Source organism: Mastacembelus armatus, chromosome 9, assembly GCF_900324485.2.
Source record: "Mastacembelus armatus chromosome 9, fMasArm1.2, whole genome shotgun sequence".
NCBI classification, from domain to species: Eukaryota; Metazoa; Chordata; class Actinopteri; order Synbranchiformes; family Mastacembelidae; genus Mastacembelus; species Mastacembelus armatus.
Window position 1 is genome coordinate 13,701,181 of NC_046641.1, and position 18,222 is coordinate 13,719,402.

The 18,222-nt window shown below is 40.0% G+C and overlaps 4 protein-coding genes across 7 annotated transcripts; 2 read left to right on the plus strand and 2 right to left on the minus strand.

Annotated features, from left to right (window-relative positions):
• Positions 1 to 345: 345 nt before the first annotated feature.
• On the minus strand, positions 346 to 6,772 carry cfap251 (cilia and flagella associated protein 251). Of its 2 annotated transcripts, none has more exons than XM_026321847.1 (20): positions 6,409 to 6,772; positions 6,146 to 6,286; positions 5,896 to 6,005; positions 5,703 to 5,811; positions 5,414 to 5,494; positions 5,231 to 5,308; positions 5,087 to 5,128; positions 4,771 to 4,985; positions 4,495 to 4,671; positions 4,138 to 4,388; positions 3,841 to 3,992; positions 3,452 to 3,628; positions 3,164 to 3,348; positions 2,960 to 3,074; positions 2,265 to 2,428; positions 2,079 to 2,169; positions 1,333 to 1,476; positions 1,004 to 1,232; positions 697 to 840; positions 346 to 582 (listed from the first exon to the last, which is right to left on the minus strand). In XM_026321847.1, the coding sequence occupies exons 1-20, from the start codon at positions 6,622 to 6,624 to the stop codon at positions 455 to 457; spliced, it is 2,949 nt and encodes a 982-aa protein (XP_026177632.1). In that variant the 5' UTR covers positions 6,625 to 6,772; the 3' UTR covers positions 346 to 454. The 2 variants fall into 2 exon arrangements, with proteins under 2 accessions (XP_026177632.1, XP_026177633.1); XM_026321848.1 differs by having other exon boundaries at positions 6,413 to 6,432.
• A 653-nt stretch (positions 6,773 to 7,425) lies between these two features.
• LOC113139537 (rab5 GDP/GTP exchange factor-like) lies at positions 7,426 to 12,135 on the plus strand. Of its 2 annotated transcripts, none has more exons than XM_026322849.1 (9): positions 7,426 to 7,662; positions 8,077 to 8,266; positions 8,688 to 8,815; positions 9,387 to 9,538; positions 9,624 to 9,693; positions 9,783 to 9,918; positions 10,005 to 10,099; positions 10,534 to 10,790; positions 10,877 to 12,135. In XM_026322849.1, the coding sequence occupies exons 2-9, from the start codon at positions 8,109 to 8,111 to the stop codon at positions 11,291 to 11,293; spliced, it is 1,413 nt and encodes a 470-aa protein (XP_026178634.1). In that variant the 5' UTR covers positions 7,426 to 7,662; positions 8,077 to 8,108; the 3' UTR covers positions 11,294 to 12,135. The 2 variants fall into 2 exon arrangements, with proteins under 2 accessions (XP_026178634.1, XP_026178633.1); XM_026322848.1 differs by having other exon boundaries at positions 8,080 to 8,266.
• A 623-nt stretch (positions 12,136 to 12,758) lies between these two features.
• Positions 12,759 to 14,887, plus strand: psmd9 (proteasome 26S subunit, non-ATPase 9). Its single transcript, XM_026322644.2, has 6 exons — positions 12,759 to 12,924; positions 13,020 to 13,119; positions 13,636 to 13,829; positions 13,943 to 14,044; positions 14,312 to 14,400; positions 14,635 to 14,887. Exons 1-6 carry the CDS (start codon positions 12,799 to 12,801, stop codon positions 14,660 to 14,662), a joined length of 639 nt encoding a protein of 212 aa, XP_026178429.1. The 5' UTR covers positions 12,759 to 12,798; the 3' UTR covers positions 14,663 to 14,887.
• A 24-nt stretch (positions 14,888 to 14,911) lies between these two features.
• Positions 14,912 to 18,126, minus strand: gtf2h3 (general transcription factor IIH, polypeptide 3). 2 transcript variants are annotated; one of them, XM_026322643.2, is made up of 14 exons: positions 18,038 to 18,126; positions 17,864 to 17,957; positions 17,682 to 17,761; positions 17,500 to 17,606; positions 17,128 to 17,270; positions 16,818 to 16,880; positions 16,666 to 16,695; positions 16,550 to 16,578; positions 16,385 to 16,459; positions 16,226 to 16,279; positions 15,997 to 16,065; positions 15,778 to 15,913; positions 15,613 to 15,649; positions 14,912 to 15,504 (listed from the first exon to the last, which is right to left on the minus strand). In XM_026322643.2, the coding sequence occupies exons 2-14, from the start codon at positions 17,871 to 17,873 to the stop codon at positions 15,435 to 15,437; spliced, it is 903 nt and encodes a 300-aa protein (XP_026178428.1). In that variant the 5' UTR covers positions 17,874 to 17,957; positions 18,038 to 18,126; the 3' UTR covers positions 14,912 to 15,434. The 2 variants fall into 2 exon arrangements, with proteins under 2 accessions (XP_026178428.1, XP_026178426.1); XM_026322641.2 differs by having other exon boundaries at positions 17,864 to 18,110.
• Positions 18,127 to 18,222: the final 96 nt, after the last annotated feature.

Sequence of the window (18,222 nt, forward strand, 5' to 3'; positions counted from 1 at the left end):
GTGCTTGTGTGGGTTTTCTCCAGCTACTCTGGTTTCCTCCCACAGTCCAAAAACATGTATGTCAGGTTGATTGGTGACTCTAAATTGCCCATAGGAGTGAGTGTGAGTGTGTGAGGTTGTTTGTCTCTATGTGGCCCTGTGATGGACGGGTGACCTGTCCAGGGTGTACCCCTGCCTTTCACCCAAAGAGAGCTGGGATAGGCTCCAGCAGATCCCTGGGACCCTAAACAGGAATAAGCGGGTATAGATGATGGATGGATGTCACAAAGGTGGGCTTGCAACTTTAGCTTAATGTTGATATTTATTATACATGTTTTAAATTGAAATACATGAAAATTAGGACGTGAATGGTAGGATATGTTTTGCAGAGAAACCTTTTTAAAGAGAAGCAGATAGTCTGAGGCTAGTCATCAACACAGCGTCTCCTAAACTAGCAAACAAAGCATTGCTCTCATCACTCTGGAGGACAAGACCTGTCCCTCTGCTCTGCTGAGGGTGGAAAACACAAGATGTGATCCATAAATGTCTCCAGAGAAATCTCATCTGGGATCACAGATGCCAGTGTATATTCTGAATCTCCACCTGAACACACACACACACACACACACATGCACACATCAGAAGATGACAATGTCTTTCAGCTGTTATGGTCATTCTTATAGTTATTTTTTGTGAGAGAATTTTTCTTTCACATACTGTCAGATTTAGAAATGTGATGCTCAAATTGTCCCCCTCCTCTTGCTCCTTCTTCTCCTTCTTCCTCTTCTTCTTCTTCCTCCATATTGAGGTGTGAAAGTAGAGTGAAACACTCTGCTACCTCCTCCTCTGTCATGTGCTCACCTGTAAAAGATTACATAAAAATTATGGATATGTTGGCCGTCGCTGACAATACATATTAGCTGTGTGTGGAAAATGAATCAGGATCAAGATGTTTCTCAGTAATATGAGAGTAATACATCAGAAAACAATTAATCCTTTTCTGAATGAGTAGCCTGCAGGATACCTCGTGCCTGTATAAGTTCCAGGAGCTCATGTCTCTGCAGAACAGGTCGTCCTCTACTGTCAAGGTTTCCAAGGACATGAAAAGCTTGAACAAGGTCATCGATGGAGATGCCGAAGGCTGGCCGGTGGTTAATATACAGCTTGATAAACTCCTCCAGGTCAATGTCGGTCACATATTTTCCCGTTTCGGCATATTTGCTGAACTTGACCTCATTTTGCATGTCTTCTATCTGGCATAAATCATAATCGTGTCTGGTTACTAGAGTTCTTAGTTTGTTTGTTTTTTAAATGCAATGTTTTCATTGTCCGATAAAATGACATTGTTTGTACCTCTTGCTCTGTAGGGAAGTAGGCCAGTGCTCTCATCAGAAAGGGGACTGCTGATAGGGGAATTTTGTCAGATAGTTGATGTTTCTCCATTGAGTCAGTGCCTTGGTGATGGATTTGGCAGTAATAGAAAAAGTCCTCAATCTCCTAAAAATACAAAAGCCCAGAATAATGAAACTTCAGTTTCAGAAATGAGTTTCTAACACTCAGCTATGCCAACTCCATCTAAAAGCTGACATGGTCATATTGTGGCCTTGTATAACCCAGAGCCGTGCTCTCCATTAGCATATGGAGACATTTGTATGTTAAATGTTAGATTTGGCATCAAATGTTCAACATGGCCACCCACACATTTTTATGAGTCCTTTATGTTGGTTTACCTCTACTAAACAGGACAGACCTATACTGTCATAGTGGTAAATAGTAACACCTCTACATTATTCAAGTAAACCAAAGTAATAATAATAAATATGAATTGTTCCTCTAGAACCACATTGACATCAAGTGATAATACATCTAAGTAATATATAGAACAATTAAACTGTCACTGTGCAGAGAAAACATGGTCCATCAGTATATTTGTTGCTGAGCTGCATTATGCCAGTTTGGCTCGGAGCTTGCAACGCAAGTGTCAAATATTTCTGTGAAAACAAGAAATGTGTGATTGCAAGTCAATCAACATGCAAATAACACAGTAACCTTGATGAACACTCAGCAGTCATATGGAACAAGGACAACCTTGAACTCACCCTGTAGAACCTGCCTTCTCTCCCTCCATTTAAAAGACTGTAGAAGGGTACCAGGCCCTTTCCTCCCAAGGCAGCTGCTGCCTCCAATGCACTGCATTCACATAAAGAGACAAGATCAATTTCAGGACACACAATTATGCTGCTCATACATTTCCTCTGTGTTTTTTTATTACTATTAAAACTTACTTTAGGTTTAACTCCCATGACAGGAGAGTGCAGTCAGATCCTCCTGCTGTAAAAATATATCTGCTGTCGTAGGAGCAGGCAAAAGCAGACACCCCTGTCGGATGGCAGATCAGTGCGCTGGACTTGTAGGGGTTGCCATCCACAGGTAAAATCTGTAGACCCACCTAGAGGAAATGCAACACATTCTTACTTGTAATGTCAGTAACGTGAATCACTGTTTTCACCAAAACAACATTGGGCTAAAAACCGAACAAAATCTCTGCATGGTTAAGAGTCCAGGAGTATGTCTCACAAAGAATCATTTGAATAATTTGACAATATGTTATTTGCAGTTATTTATATAGCTCAGAAAACCTGCTTAGTCAGAAAATTTATGTTATGCAAGTGTTCCCTCTGCATATACCTGCCCAATTTATTCTCAACTGAACAATCTGACAACAAGCAGCAGGTTAATAAATTAGTTAAAAATGATCATAAACTCAACCAGAATAACCAAAGATGAGCACCACCGCATGTCTGTGTTAATAAAACACAATAAAAGACAAACATCAGAGGTTTATTTTTGAAAAATAATAAATTTGATATTTTACATACAGAAAAAACATATTTTGATTTTATAAGAAAGGTTATTAAAAATAACACAATCAAAGTAATGCAGATTACTTAAGATACTACAAAGAAATACCAGCACTCACCTTGTCCTCTGTGATGTATGCCATATAATATGAGCTTTTATCGGAGTCCTTAGATTTGTGAAGAACTGCTATTTTCTTAATGGGAGAGCCATATACTGGGCCGAGGAGCGTCTTTCTGATTTTGTAGAACACATGGCATAATATTTTCCACTAATTTGCAGTCAGCACAAATGTTACAGTCATATTTCACAGTATTTCACAGACCTGCACATCTTGGTTGTGCTGTTGAGAAGCTTCATCTTGTACTGGTCTGAAGCAATGAGAAGGAATTGCTCAGTTGTGAAGGGAGGATACCAGGTCATGCACATTGGTATAGCACTTTGCTCGATGCGCTCTGAGTTCAAGACAAGGAGCTGGTTCACATCACTGTTTTCCAGGTCATATTCCACCTAGTATTCAGTTCCACATGTGCATATGAAAAACACAAATGAAACAGCATCACTAAAGACCAAAATTATCCACAGTCATACAACTTTGACGAAGTTGACGAACCAGTCGGCGATCCATTCCCAGAGAGAGCAGTCTGGGTTGGGTGCTGTCCAGGTGAACCCCGAAAAGAAGGTCTTTAATGGGTCTGTAGTGGGAGCGGTATCTGCCCAGATACATCCAATAAGGCAAAGACCCTTCATTAGTCTGCAAGTGGAACACCATCACTGCGTTTCCAGCATCCTAACAGTGAACAAGGAAATAATATACATGTTGTTCTTGAAGTTATAAAAATGTTAAAACATATCATTGTAGATTTGTAATCCACAATCATTTCTTTTCTTTCATAATTACAATTCGATAGTATTATTTCACAAAACCCTTTTTCAGAAACATTGTTGCCTGTAGTAAAGTTCAGACGTAATTCACTTGGTAATAAAAAACACTTCGCTCACCGCAGTGGCAAGGTACTTTGAGTCTGAGGAGAAAGTGATGTGATGGATGCTGTCTTTAGTGTGATGGAAGCCCTCCTCTGGCTCACTTTCTAAAGTGCAGGCATTCAGTATATGAACAGCTCCACTGCCAAAGCCAACTGCCAGGTATAATCCTGTTATAGATAAACAAAAAAGGAAAGGAAAGGCTCTTTATGTTGCAGCATGTAATGACAAATTCATGCAGCAGTTAAAAAAACACTGGCTACATGGAACAACTTTAGTCTGTGGCAAAGATATTCAGTAGACATGCTTGCTTACCTTGAGGGTCAAAAGTCATACACTGAATTGGTTCCTTCGTCTTGAAGACCCTGCTGCAGACGATCACTTTCTTGTTATAGTCCCACACTTTTAAAATGCCCCTTTGACTGCCCATGGCCACAGTTGGCTGTTTAGGGTGGCAGGCTACGGCATGTAAGGGGTCACAATTTTCATGCAGAAGGATCTGAGAGGTGCCATTCTTTGTATCCACATGCACTACTGTGGAACTGATTGTGGACACAACAAAGTTCCTGCAGAAACACAGAGGTCAGCTAGTCTGTAACAGTAATCTGGGTTATTTAATTTGCTAGACAAAGGAGTCCAGAGTGAGGAAATAGCAGAGTGCATTTCTTTGACCTGATAATTGATGGTTTTTCCTCCAAAGTATAGTCCTCCACATATCCTTCTGTATACTCTTTAGAAAAGGAAATGGAAACGATAGTATCCAGATTGGCAGCACTGTACAAATTGAGAAGGATGAATGCTCCATCATAAAACTTGACATGGCCTCGAGTGTCACCAGTTACAAAACAGCTGTGATAAAAAATGAAACACAGGCAAAGAGAGATCAGAGATTAGTAAATAATCAGCAAGTAAAAGGCAACAATGATGATTCTGTCTGGATCTGATTACCTGTCAGTTACAGTGAGAAAAGTGATTGGATCTTTCTGAAGGTCAATGATCTTGATTTTGTTTGTTGAAAGGTGTTGGTTTGGAGCTAAGTCTTCCTTCACATCTGACATCAAAAGGCTGCCTGTTGCAGTGGCTGTTAGGATCTGAGGCTTACCCCAATGAAATACAGATCGAGTGAGAGGCACAGCAGCTGTGTTGACAGTTTGGGAAGAAGGCTGAATAAATACAGAGGCAGAAGGGAACAGAAAAAAACAGCATAAATTATTAAAATACTCACTGCCATAAAAAAAGTCAACATTTTGAAGATTGTGTTTACCTTCTTATATGTTAGAGAAATGTATTTCAGATTTCCCTGTGCCTAAAAATAGACCAGTTGATTAATCCAACAGAAATACACAGCTGTATTGTAATTAGCTGTATGAAGTACATCAATACACACGAATAGACATGATGGACATACCCTGCTGTAAAATAACACCTGGCTTTCACTGCCACTGAGTAGCTGAGCACTATTGTTTGGATTAAAGATGATGTACTCCTGAAAAACACTTCAACATTTCAGTGTTTTATCTCCTAAATGCCACACCTACAACATTAGATAACATGTGATGACATTAAATGTTAATAGAAGACAAAAACCTACTTGAAAACTGTGCTTAGGATTGATAGTGGTAGACCACAAAGGCTTTTCTGTTTCATTTGTCCAATCCCAAATACAAACACACTGTGAAAAGATCATTATATGGTTAAGTGTGTTGCTGAAAGACAACTTGCTGTCAAATCCATCATACTTAAATTTGTTATATTTAGAATTAGAATTAATAGTGTGTGCATTTCACGAACATATATAAAACAATGACATAGAAAACAACACTATTTATAGCTTTATGTTTAATTGAATGCATCCATTCTAACCATGCTTATATACTCACTTGAGCTTTTTCAGCCCCAAGGGTTACCAGGTATTTTGTGTCTTGTGAAAATGCCATCGCAATGACTCCCCCCTCAGGGTGGCAATCGAAGAACGTATGCACAGGAATACTGGAATAATTGTACATGAGTTTACCATCAAGAATAAATGTTCATTCATAAAAACACCTTGATGTGTATCCAATCAAGAGCTACCCAGAGTAGGAATCCCATATCATCATGGTGCTACTTGTCCCCCTGTCTGCTGTTGCAATCCAGCGTCTGTCGTCACTCACACATGTAGATGCAATAGGATGGCAGTGACCCTGAGAACATCAAAGAGCATGTGTTAGGCCATTTGAAATCAATGATAAAACCAGCATGTTACTATAATCAAACATATGGTATGTGCTAAGATTCTGTCTCCTCTCCTTTTGATGACAGTTTCCTAAATGGGAATTTTTACCTGAAGTATGTGCTGCGTGTGGGAGGTGTAATTGTACATCACCCCAACATTAGCTCCAGCATAGAAGATTATCAGCTGATCGTGGTCTTGCAGACTGAAGACAGGAAGAGCGCCTTTCTTCCCAAATACCCATTCTAGCAACTGGATGAAGAGCAGATTTGCAGTATTGTTATAAGTCAGTGACAGTTCTCAGATTACTCTCATCTTTAGGAGGATCAATGTCCAATCAGTACTTATTGTGTTAATGTGAGACATAACGTTACCAACGCATGTGGTCTAGTTTGAGTTGTCTTCTGTGGGAAAAGCGTGTCTCTGGTTGCGGTGTAGATTTGAGACTCCCCAGTCATCTCGAGTTCGTCAGTCTCAGTTTCTTCTGTCCTGACTCCTGCTCTCTCCTCTGCTTCATTCTTATGTTTCTCTGTACCCTCCGGCCGATCGTCCTGCACTAGCTCATGTTCTTTACCTTCAGCCTCCGACATGATCTCTAAACACACACTTCACGTTTCAGGCGATGAATCCCACTTTTTAACAGCTTCGCAGAGCGATTTCAGATTGAGTTGAACAGACCAACACAATGTAAAATAATTTGTCTGCCTAAAGCACCAAGCGTCTCGTTGCCTAGTTACCGTTCACACACAACCGGCTTTAAAGAAAAAACATTCCGGTCTGACCTTTCAAATGAAAAGCAATGATGATCATAGATTTGGTTGGAGCTTTTTGCAAAACTCCACTTATTTTTTATGCATTGATGCCAGTTTGACAAATTTAATATCTTGCAGTTCCTGAATTGACCACTCGGGGGTGATGCGTTGGGCTGGAACCAATCCTAACTGACTAAATCACCAGTCTATCACAGAGCATGATGAAGCTGAAACATTGAAGTAATAAGTCATATGCTGGGTCACATGGGTCTTTAAACGGTTTGTGACTACTGGGGTTTAGCGAAAGCAAGGCGAGGGCCAGTATCCTGACCATGGATCTAGATCCTAATGACCATAACAAAATAAAGATAAAGAAAGAAAGAGAAAGAAAGAAAGAAAGAAAGAAAAAAAGAAAGAAAGAAAAATAAGCTCTCCAGCACAAAACACTTCCGATAAGGACATTAAAGCAACATTTTCAAATTAGGCTGAAGATCTGGAAAGTTCTCTTCGAGGTAGGTGTGACGATGTTTCGTTTGTGCTGAGAACTGGCAAGCGGCTGTTGCGAGATGCTTTTGTTTTGAAAGGCCGCTGCTGTGTTGAAGCGTCAGTGTAACTTTACGCTTGTTCCGGTTGCACAGGCAGGAAATCGGCCGTCGACTTTTTTTTTTAGCTACTTCGTCTTGTACTTCACTGCTTCGGTTACATCGTTTTTATTGACTGGGCTGTGAGAGAGAGGATATAGCTGAGGGTTGTGAGGCTTATTTGTCCTGTAGTAGTCGTCACTGTAGAAATTATGAACGGTTTGTGACGGGAAAACAAGGAAGCGGCTAGTCATGACTTCAGCAGCTGACTGGTGAGGAGGCGTTTTCATGAACGGTGAGCCAGCTTTAGCTACTTTTCCTTTCACCTGTGAGACAGTGTGGGTTCACTTGTTTTTATGTTGAACTGAAACAGACTGTCTGTTTTGGCCGCTCCACGGTAACATAGCTAATGTTAGCCGGTGGTGTTTGTCTCTAATCCCGTCAGCTGACAGTCAGCCGCCGCCGAGCTCTGAGGCTGCTAGCGTCAGTGAGCTAACAACCTTAGCTCCCACAAACAGAGTTTTATTGTGTTTTTCATGGAGGGAATTAGACGCTCGGTTTAACCTTTAAGGCTTTCAAACTACGACAAGGTTTAGAATAAAATAGAATAAAACAAGACGAACAAAATCAAAAATAGTCCATGAATGAATTGTATCAACAGGACCACGTTAATATGCTTGTGTCAGAGTTGTATTTATGTTTTGTCCAGCAGGTGGGACTGGTATATGAGGTAGCTGCACAATGTGGACAGATAAACAGAGAGGAATCAGGGTTTCTCAGGAGGAGCTGCTCTGCAAGAACGCCTGTGGGTATTATGGAAACCCAGCTTGGCAAGGCCTCTGCTCCAAGTGCTGGAGGGAAAGGGCACGTCCAGCTGGAGCCCAGAAACCTGACACCAGGTAAAAACACAGCTTGCAGCGAGTATTTGGACTCAACGAGACATTCAGATGGACATTTCTGTCCATTTTAATGTTACGGTCTGATACCTCAACGTAATGGTGTCAATGTGTAGATGGATTCTTGTCACAGCATCTTAAAACCATCATGACAGAGACTTTTGACAGAGACACCATTGATAATGAATCTCAGTAGTCACTGGAAGACACATAATTATAGTTAGTATACATTTCATTAGTATAAATACAGTCTAACTACAAAAAAACCCTTTAATTTATGAAGATATTAGTACAAACTGTATTTGTAAGGGTAACTAACAATGAAATGATTGCTAACACATATTAAGTAACTGTTATAGTCATTAACATCAGTTCTTTGTTACTCTAATCTAGTTCTTGGTTTAAATGTTGTCATTCCTTGTAGGCCGACCAACGATGGCGCTCCTCTCACCTTCTCCAAATTTGAGGAGAAGAAAAACATTGAGAAAGGTCGTCGAATTACCACCATGAGGAGACTCTTCTGGGGCAGCCCGTCGCCTCCGAAACGTCAAGGTAGCCCTGTTAACTCATGTATGTTCAAGTTAGACGAGTATGTGCAGAATGTTTGGTTTTGTTGCCTTAGGGTTAAAATTCATTGTACACAGTTGCTTTGCCACATTTGGTTCAGATACCAGGGGCATTAACTGAGGATCAAGAGCAAGACATTGTTTGAGTAAAGGGCAAAAAACAAGCGTGAGCTACTAACTGCAAGAAAAACACAAACTGAATTGAAAAGTGCAACCAATATATGGCATGAGCTGCACATTGCTTCTCTCTCTGTCTCTCTCTCTGTCTCTGTCTGAAGATTCTATGAAATCCAAGGAAATACTTAGACTTAATATATAATTAGTTATGCTGTTTTGTGATGACAGCAAAATCTGGCAATAAGCTGATAACGTAATGTATTTACTGATGACAGGAATGTCACCTGGGGAGTTGTGGTGGTTTTGCCCTTCCTCAAACACTGTGCTCCACTGTTGTTGTAATAAATGAAGTGACTGGGCCAGAAGTGTCTGAAGATAATTTTATCGTTTTAAAATGTGATGCTCAATTTATCTGAAGCATCCACTTTTTGTCCTTCCAGAGTCTTCTGAAGGCCTTACAAATGCATTAAAAGCCTATCAGAGCCTTGAGCCTGGGGACTTCACAGGCTTCCTAAAGATACTTCGGAGCCCTCCGTCACAGCGTCTGCAGTCCCAGTGTACAGCATTTCTCAAAACAATGGAGGCTTACCATGTAATCATCAGTTTTAACATGACACTTATAATTTTTCTTTGCTATATCAGAGCTGTTTCCTTATGGGTTATCACTGTCATTACAGGATCTGCCGGTACAGAAGCAGTCGGATCTTGTGCAGGATTTCTACCAGTCTTTTGCTGAACATTTTAGCAGTGAGTGTATATCAGTTCAACACTTCCTGGGCTGTTGATTCTGAAAACATGAAAATAAAATGACTTGAGTTGTCATTTTTTGTTTTCAGGCTTCACTGACACACAAGTCACCAAGATAATGGAGCATATAGAGAAGTTAATAATGACACGGTTGCACAAATGGGTTTTCTGCCATGACAGCTGTGATGATGAACAGAAAGACTTGGCTCTCCAGAAGAGGATACGGTAACCTTTACCTGCAAATCTTGTCATGTTTGTTGAAAACCCTTTAACCTATGAAGAATGCTGATACTGATCTTTTTACTTTGCAGCTCCTTCAACTGGGTTACTCTACAGATGCTGAGTGTACCCATTCCTGATAAAAAAACAGCAGTCACAAGCGACCCCTTTCTCTCTGCTATTACAGGTGATTTAAAGCTTCCGTACTGGATGAAATAGTACTTTGCATTCTAGCTGAGAGTTGAATAAGATGATTGATACCACACCAACACGTACCTCACCATGAAACAGCACATTGTTGGTTGTATTCAGTGAGCTCTTGAGGTGGTGATAGGAAGGTTTTGTTGCCCTCAGACTCAGTCAGGATAATTGTTTCTTTGTTTACCATCTTTATGTTAAGCTAACTGGCTGCTAGCCGTGGCTGTATTATGTATTATCAACAGATGTGACACTGGTATTTCTCACCTAATGCTGCATCAGAAAATGAATATGTATTTATCATAAACTTAGACTTTCCTTTAAGCCAATGCTAAACAGTTGTGAGCTTCACACATACTGTAAACATCGTGCTAATCTATAATGTTTTTTTCCCGTCCTTTTTTTTTTTTTTTTCCCCCCCAGCCATTATTGAAATGGATGCCAAACGAGCACCTCAGGACAAGCTTGCATGTGTGTCCAAATGCAGTCAGCATGTGTTCGAAGTGCTCTCCACCTCGAACAATGAGCCCGCTAATGCTGATGACTTCCTGTCCGGCTTGATTTATGTGGTGCTGAAGGCCAATCCACCTCGCTTACATTCCAATATGCAGTATGTCATTCGGTTTGGTCTGCCTCACAGTCTGATGGCAGGAGAGAGCGGTTACTATTTCACAAACTTGGTATGTTGATTATAAAGTAACAACACAGTGAATATGTAAGGAGGACCGGTGATCATTAATGCCTGCATCTATGTTCTCTGCTTTAGTCTTGTGCAGTGGCCTTCATCGAAAAGCTGGATGGGCCTGCACTGAACCTCAGTCCAGAAGAGTTTGACAGCTACATGCTTCGTCAGTGTGCTCCCTCTGTGGGAAACAAGAGGCAGGAGGTTGTCAGTGATACACAGCACCTACTAGAAGAGCTAAAAGGTAGACAGGAGAAACTCGACCAAGGGATGGATGCTCTCAACACGGAGCTACAAAAGTGGGTGCAAGCAGTTCATTCACAAGTGGATGAGGCAACAGCACAGTTTTCCCTGGTACAGAAGGAGATAACTGCTCAGTCTGAGTTGTCACATGCTGTTTCATCCTCATCTAATGTTGCACCACCACAAGAGGATGACAAGCAGCCGTCTTTGCTGGTGCTTACAGATCAACATGCAGATCCAACAGATACCGACTGTTAGCTACACTAACAAACACGTTTAATCTGGCTCTTGACCGTTTGTAATCCTCAGCACTTAAGTCGGATGCAAACAAACACAGAATTACACTAAGTATGCTGTTGATTAGGTACACCAATCTTATACCTATGCAGTCTTACACAGTTCTGCAAGAAATCCTCCCTGTGGTCATGGTCTCAATTATGAAGGAGGTGGACAAAATAATTAGAAAAACACTTGACAGTATAACATAATTAACCACTATCATACACAACATTTTGCAAAAATAATCATACAATTAAATAAACGCTTCACTAAGAGGGTTTCGGCAAAAACTGAACATGACCATTTCCATGAGATTTATTGCAGGATTGCATTAGTTTTACCATGGTGTACTTAATAAAATGCAAGTGCCAATTTTGCACAAGTTCCAACTGCCAAAAGCTCTGGATTTATAAGCCACTAGAACCTGAAGGTGAATCTTTTGAAGAAACTTTGCATTGTCACAAGGAAGTAGTTAATGACTTTGTTAAAGATGATTTGCACTTGTATTCTGTTTGAGGATGAAGGCTTTTAAAATACATTCCAGTTTATAGTAATAGATGTGATTAAAAGTAATATGTAATCACTCAGGGTACACAGCACTTAGGGATGTCTCCTAACACTCTAAGGGTGCTTATTTAATATTCACTGTTTTCCTGATGGTGTTTTCGAGTGTGCCTATACTACTGTGAAATAAAAGAAATGCTACAGGGGAAAGTAGATGTCAACTGTGGACAGCTACAAGTCAGGGGTGTGTTCAGTTATTCCAAGTGTTAAAATTTATGATTGTATCCAAGATTATATTAAAACATGTTCTAAATGTATATTCTGTGTTTCCTTCAGTTCTTTTCCTAAATGAAGGATGCAAGTTACTCACCTGTTATAGTAGTCAAGCACAGGTGTGAGGTGAGGTCGTGGAGTCTTCGAGTCTTCATTTCACATAGGTTTATAATAGATAATATTTTTATTTATGTAGGAGAATACTTGTAACCACTTTTACTTTGTAAACTGCAAGAAAGTTGTGTATTGTTTTTTTTCTGGATTCCAGTAAGTGTAACCAGCTAACTGAAAGAAAAATCAATTGAAGTAGAATTTTCTATATATCTTTCAACATGTCTGGAGTCATAGTCATTACTATTATATGGGAGTTAAATACATACTCTGGGCCTGCTATTTAACGACGTAAAAGCGAACATTAGCATAAGCACACTTTATTATTGAACTTTATAGTACTTTCTTGGCTTCACAAAGACTACCTTATAACTGAGAACGGGGCTGTGAATTGTTTGGTAGCTACACAGAGGTAGCTGGACTTGATTTTTCGTAAACCAGACCAGTTGGGGGCAGTATGTGCATACGCTGCCACAAACCTACAATAAAGAGACGACGAAGAAGGAAGACGCAAAAAAAAAAAAAAAAAAAAAAAAAAAAGGTCGCTCGCTGCGCTGGGTGACATAATTCGCCGTTACACCGGAAGTTGAGCAGCTATGAAGATGACAGAGGAAAACACTTCTGAAAACTTGGAAATAACAATGGACGATGTTAAAAGTCTGATTCAAAAGAAGGATGAGATTGAAGAACAGATAAAGGCTTACTACGACGTCTTAGAAGACGTAAGTCATCTGTCAGTCAGTCAGAAACAGAGCTAACCCAGAACGTGTTAGCAAACTTAATGTGTGTTTTTAGCTAATTGTGTCCTTCTTTATAGCAAGGTGTCGGAGCTGAAGATGCTTTGGTGGACGCGGAGGGTTACCCCCGAGCAGATGTTAATTTATACCAGATCAGGACAGCACGACATAATATTTCATGTAAGCAGCAGCGTGTTTTTGTTGAATGACAGCAGGACACATTTGACTGTATTCACTTATTCAGTGGTTTGACATGAAGCAGCTCAGTATTGCCAGGAAGATCAACACCATGATCCCAAACACCGTTTTAATTGCAGCTGTGTAGTACAGAGATGATGACAATGTGCAGTGCATAGAAATGGATGTATTCATGTTCACTTAATACATTGATTGTTTTCACAACAATTTCCAGGTCCAATAAAATATCTTATGAGCAAACAACTATACAAAACTAGAGAAATTCAATTTACAATGATAAGTGGCGAAAAGCAGCACACTCACATTTTTTGTGTAGAAGCTAGAACCTGAGAAAACTTCATATCATCAGAATAGTTTCCCCACTTATTGCATGTGATTAATTCATTGGCTCTAAATCAGTGCATTCATTTTTATAAGTAAACATTTGTACTTTTTAAAAAAAAATTTTTTTTAGTTCCACTGTCATTTCAGAGGCAATATTTTAATGGTGTCTTCCAGGCCTGCAGAATGATCACAAGGCCATCATGGCAGAAATAGAAGAAGCCCTGCACAAGCTGCATGCTCGAGAGAAAGCCAAGCGGGACCAGGATGAGGCCGAAGTCCAGGAGGAGTTGATGGAGCAGCAGGTCACTTTGCCGCCTCCCTTTGCACGAGTGGATGCTGTGACCCAAGGCTCACCTGCCTGTGGAGCTGTGAGTGATGTGAACTATCTGTTATATCTGGTAGTTTGTTTTTTTTTTTAGAGCCTCACGGTAGAGCTGTTTATGTCCCTGTGATTATAGTGTCTGCTTGGTTCTTTGTACAGGGGCTCAGAGTTGGTGATGAAGTCATCGAGTTTGGTTCTGTGAACACGGAAAACTTTCAGAACCTGCAGAACATTGCAGCCGTGGTACAGCACAGCGAAGGGGTAAGCTTGAAAAACAGTTCATTGGTTGGGCAGTAAATCCAGCCTTATTGTTTATTTGTCACTGAATGAGTTGCTATAACTTTATTTATTTGTGATGCAGTAACACCGTAAGGATGTTAATCAGTTCGATTAAATTTAATAAATTACATTTTAAAAATATTTTTTTTATATTCCCTGGCTTCATGAGGTATCAACCATAATAGCTAACATTTTGGTGACCGTACTTCTTATGTTGGTTGTGAAGTGTACTGTAACGTCTTTCTGCAGAAACCATTACGTGTCACAGTCGTCCGAAATGGCCAGAAAGCCCAGATGAGCCTGACTCCACAGAGATGGTCAGGCAGGGGACTGCTGGGGTGAGCACTACACACACAGTCACAGTTCGCATCTGCACAGATTTATCATTTGAGTCTAGCGGAGAAGCAAAGAAAGCACACTAAGTTCCCCTTAGTGTGTGCGTTTTACTCTGTAGATGCACTCATTAGGAAATCCTCCTTAATATGCATGATTCCTATTATTAGCTGTCCACTGGTATTGGCATGTATATAGTGGTTTGTATGAGTCACTAGCCTGTCCTTGCTCTTTTTCAGATGCAACATTGTTCCAATTCATCGATGATCACCTTGACTTGTGCAGATTTTCAATTCATTCACTTACATCACACCTGGTTTCACACTGACTTTGTACATAATACCAAAATTTGTTTAATTTTTCAAGATCTTAACCAGAACTGAATTATTTCCATAATAGAAGTGCAGACTTCAGAACAGGACATATTAAAATGTCAAAGTCATGCTGAGTTTTACAAATATCAGAATAAAACATTGTTACTATATACTCTAATTTGTTGGCATCATGAATTGCAATTAACCTATTTTATACATACAGAATTAGTAATAAGAATAGGTATCTTACTCTGGGGCTCTAGGATGAAAAAATACCATCTGGAGTATTTAAAATATCTTGCGGAGATCTGAAGTGATGAACAGGCTTTAGAAAATAAATAATAATTTGCTACTATAAATAAAGGATTACTATCAGCTCTTCTAAAAAGGATGAGATCAAATGTTTTTCAACTGCAAATGAAATGACAAAAAGAAAAATATTTTGGTGAATTGAAGACTTTCTCATTATTGCTTCTACGTAGAATAAATATTTGACAAGTTGCGATGAACTTGAAGCAGGAATTATCAAGTATTATTTTGAGAACTGTGAAGTATCAGCTTCCACAGACCAGTTAGTCAGCTGGTTCGTATAGCCATACTGCCTCAAAGACATTTACAGGAGCCTGTTATAAATCTGTATCAAAATAAAATGGTTTAATCAGATCATCAAAAAACAAAGAAAATCTACTACATCAGTATAATCCTTAAAAAAAAAAAAAAAAAAATCATGTAGCTTGCTTGAGTTTCTTCTTCTTGGGCTTGACCATTTGTGGTAGTTGGATTTTGAAGGCAGTCCTTAAAAAGGAAGATTTCAGGTCACGTGGATGTAAACAAAGTAAGGATGAAATTAAATTATTTCTGTGTCAAATTATTGCATAATTTACAGAAAGAAATCAGACTTACTCGCAAGTTGTACAGATGGGACTGAAGTTGCAGAATACTTTTAAAAAGAATACAGAGAAAAGCATCATAACAAAAACATACTTACACTTGCAGCTCTTGCCACTAGTAAAAATATGATGTGTGTGTATGTGTATGTGCAGTTTCTTTTATCTGGGAATCACTTACTTGACAGACAGACTGAGCAGACATAACCGATCTCAATAAGGTTACGGTGGCAGAAACACGCAGCTCTGTAATCCACGTGTGCAGACGGTGGCAGCACCAGCTGTGAACGCTGCTCGGAGTCAGGCAGGAACACCCACTGTTCAAAAACACTGTCATCAACACAAAACTGCCCTTCCTGCAGGCAGATGAGAAGAGTGAAAATCTGTACTGCACACTCACCAAAAGATACTGTGTCAGTGCAACTTTCTGTGGTATCTTGAGGTACAATCCTCCAGTTATATCACAAGCCTAAAAAAAAAAAAAACAAACAGCTGGTGGATGTTAGGACAGCACAAATACATCATTGCAACCATGGCATACCTTATGGTCCTAATATTAACACATTACATAAGCAGTTTGGTGCTTCCTCTCAAGATGTGTTCCAGGCTGTAGTGCTAGAAAAACATACCTGCTGAAGGAGACCTGAGTCTGAGTCCAACACACAGGCATCGATCAGGATGTTCTGTTTTAACATTCAAAAACAAAGTGTTTGTTTTTTTTAAACACATGAAGTAAATGTATCAGTAGAAGAAAAATGATAAAGCAGAAGTAGGATCTGTGATTCCACCTGCTTCTGGGCGGCAAAAATCACATTCATGAAGTTCATGTACTGGAGGGCACAGTCCTCAGCTGCTTTTATCACCTGCCCAGTGAAATGAATACAGAGGTCAGTGTTTAAAGTGAGATGAAGGAAACAAAAACACTCAGGAAATGAAGACTTTTTAAGACTCACCAATATTCTTGATTTTAGCTCCTGTCCCACTAAAATAAAGAACAAAACAACATACATTAAAAGAAAACAGCCTCCATAAAGAACACTATTAAACTTAATATAGAAAAAAAAATTACCTTCCAGTTCTTTCGAGACCCTGTGAATGTCTGAATATGAAAATGTTTAAGGAAAATTTGGCAAACATCACAGCTAATTGCTTCATAGAGGAAAGAGATTAAAACGATCTGTGGTCATTTGTGGAAATTTAAAAGAGTCCCATAAAGGATACAGCAGAGAGCTTTGGCAAGGGATCCAGCCAACAAAGTATCCGTTGAATTCCCCCTCACTTCAGCTGCAAATCACACAAGATTCTTGTGAATTTCTAGGAATCACCAACAGTTCAGTGTCCTACACAACTAAAAACCTAAAAGTGCAATATATAAACTGCAAAGAAATTAAAGACCTATTTTATACTAAAGATATACCCAGATTCCTCACCGGTACGATTGAAAGTGACAAGAGTAATAAACTGTCAAGTCAGTAAAATCTACAGTAGATTTAATGTGACTTTCACTTTAATTAAAAGATCTTGCATTTACTTTTTGACATAACATTCCTGATCTCCTCTGCGATGAGGTTATTGGCGACAGACAGCAGTTCGTATTTCCCATCTCCGCTGGAGGAAGCGTCGTTCCCACCGTTGTCCCCATCTCTCCAGCTCTTACTGGGATACAAGAAGTGGCTGAAATAAAGTGAGTGGGAGAGTTGACTGGGCAGACAGTGACAAGTGCAAAACCTTATATTCAGGAGCACAGCTGGCACTTCACAGCTGGAGACTGGCAGGGCAAACGATAATATCCAGACCCCAAGCACCGATACAACAATGTGTAACTACGATGTCACATAAAGGTACTGTGGGTCATTATTCATATCTAAAGAAATGAATCTGTGAGCCTGTGCTGTCAGGTCACCTGTCTTGGCAGTGGCTGGCGATGACAGCCAGCTTGTTTGTCCGGGCCATGGCCATGTGAGCGTTTCCCATCACCATGACCGCATCCATACACTTGGACAGGGTGAACTGGACGGAGACAAACAGTCAGTGGATGTTTGGGATGTTTTGACTTAACTATCCATGTTTTTAAGACTAATTTACCTGTGGCTCACGCTGAGCTTGCTGCCCCCACCATATCGGGTTTACATCCACGACGATGACCAGCAGACTGGCTTCATCCTCTGGAGACATTTGGGAACATTTAACATCACATTGCAGCAAAAAGCCGCCGTGTCGTCTCACACTAAATGTTTTTATCCAGAGTGAGGGAGACGTAACGTTACCTGATGCCATCCCAGCAGGATTTCTTTCATTAGCTTGTTAGCTTCCGTCTCTTCTCTCTCTCAGTTTTTCCACAACGTCCGCTAAGCTGTGAGTCTGGAAATTCTCACAATGTATAACTCCTCAAAAAATTACAAACATACAATTATATCAGCATCAAATATTACACCCCCCACCTCAGTCATACAGAGTCACATATCGCTTTGGATGCGACTTGTCGGCTAAATTCGTCTTCTTCTACTCTTCGCAGCAAAATAAATCCCACATGGTGCGCTGTTGCCACCTATCGACTGTTTTACTGTAGTGCAGACTGATATTTATCCTGACGACGTATTACGATCTTACGTAAGTCCGGGTAGCA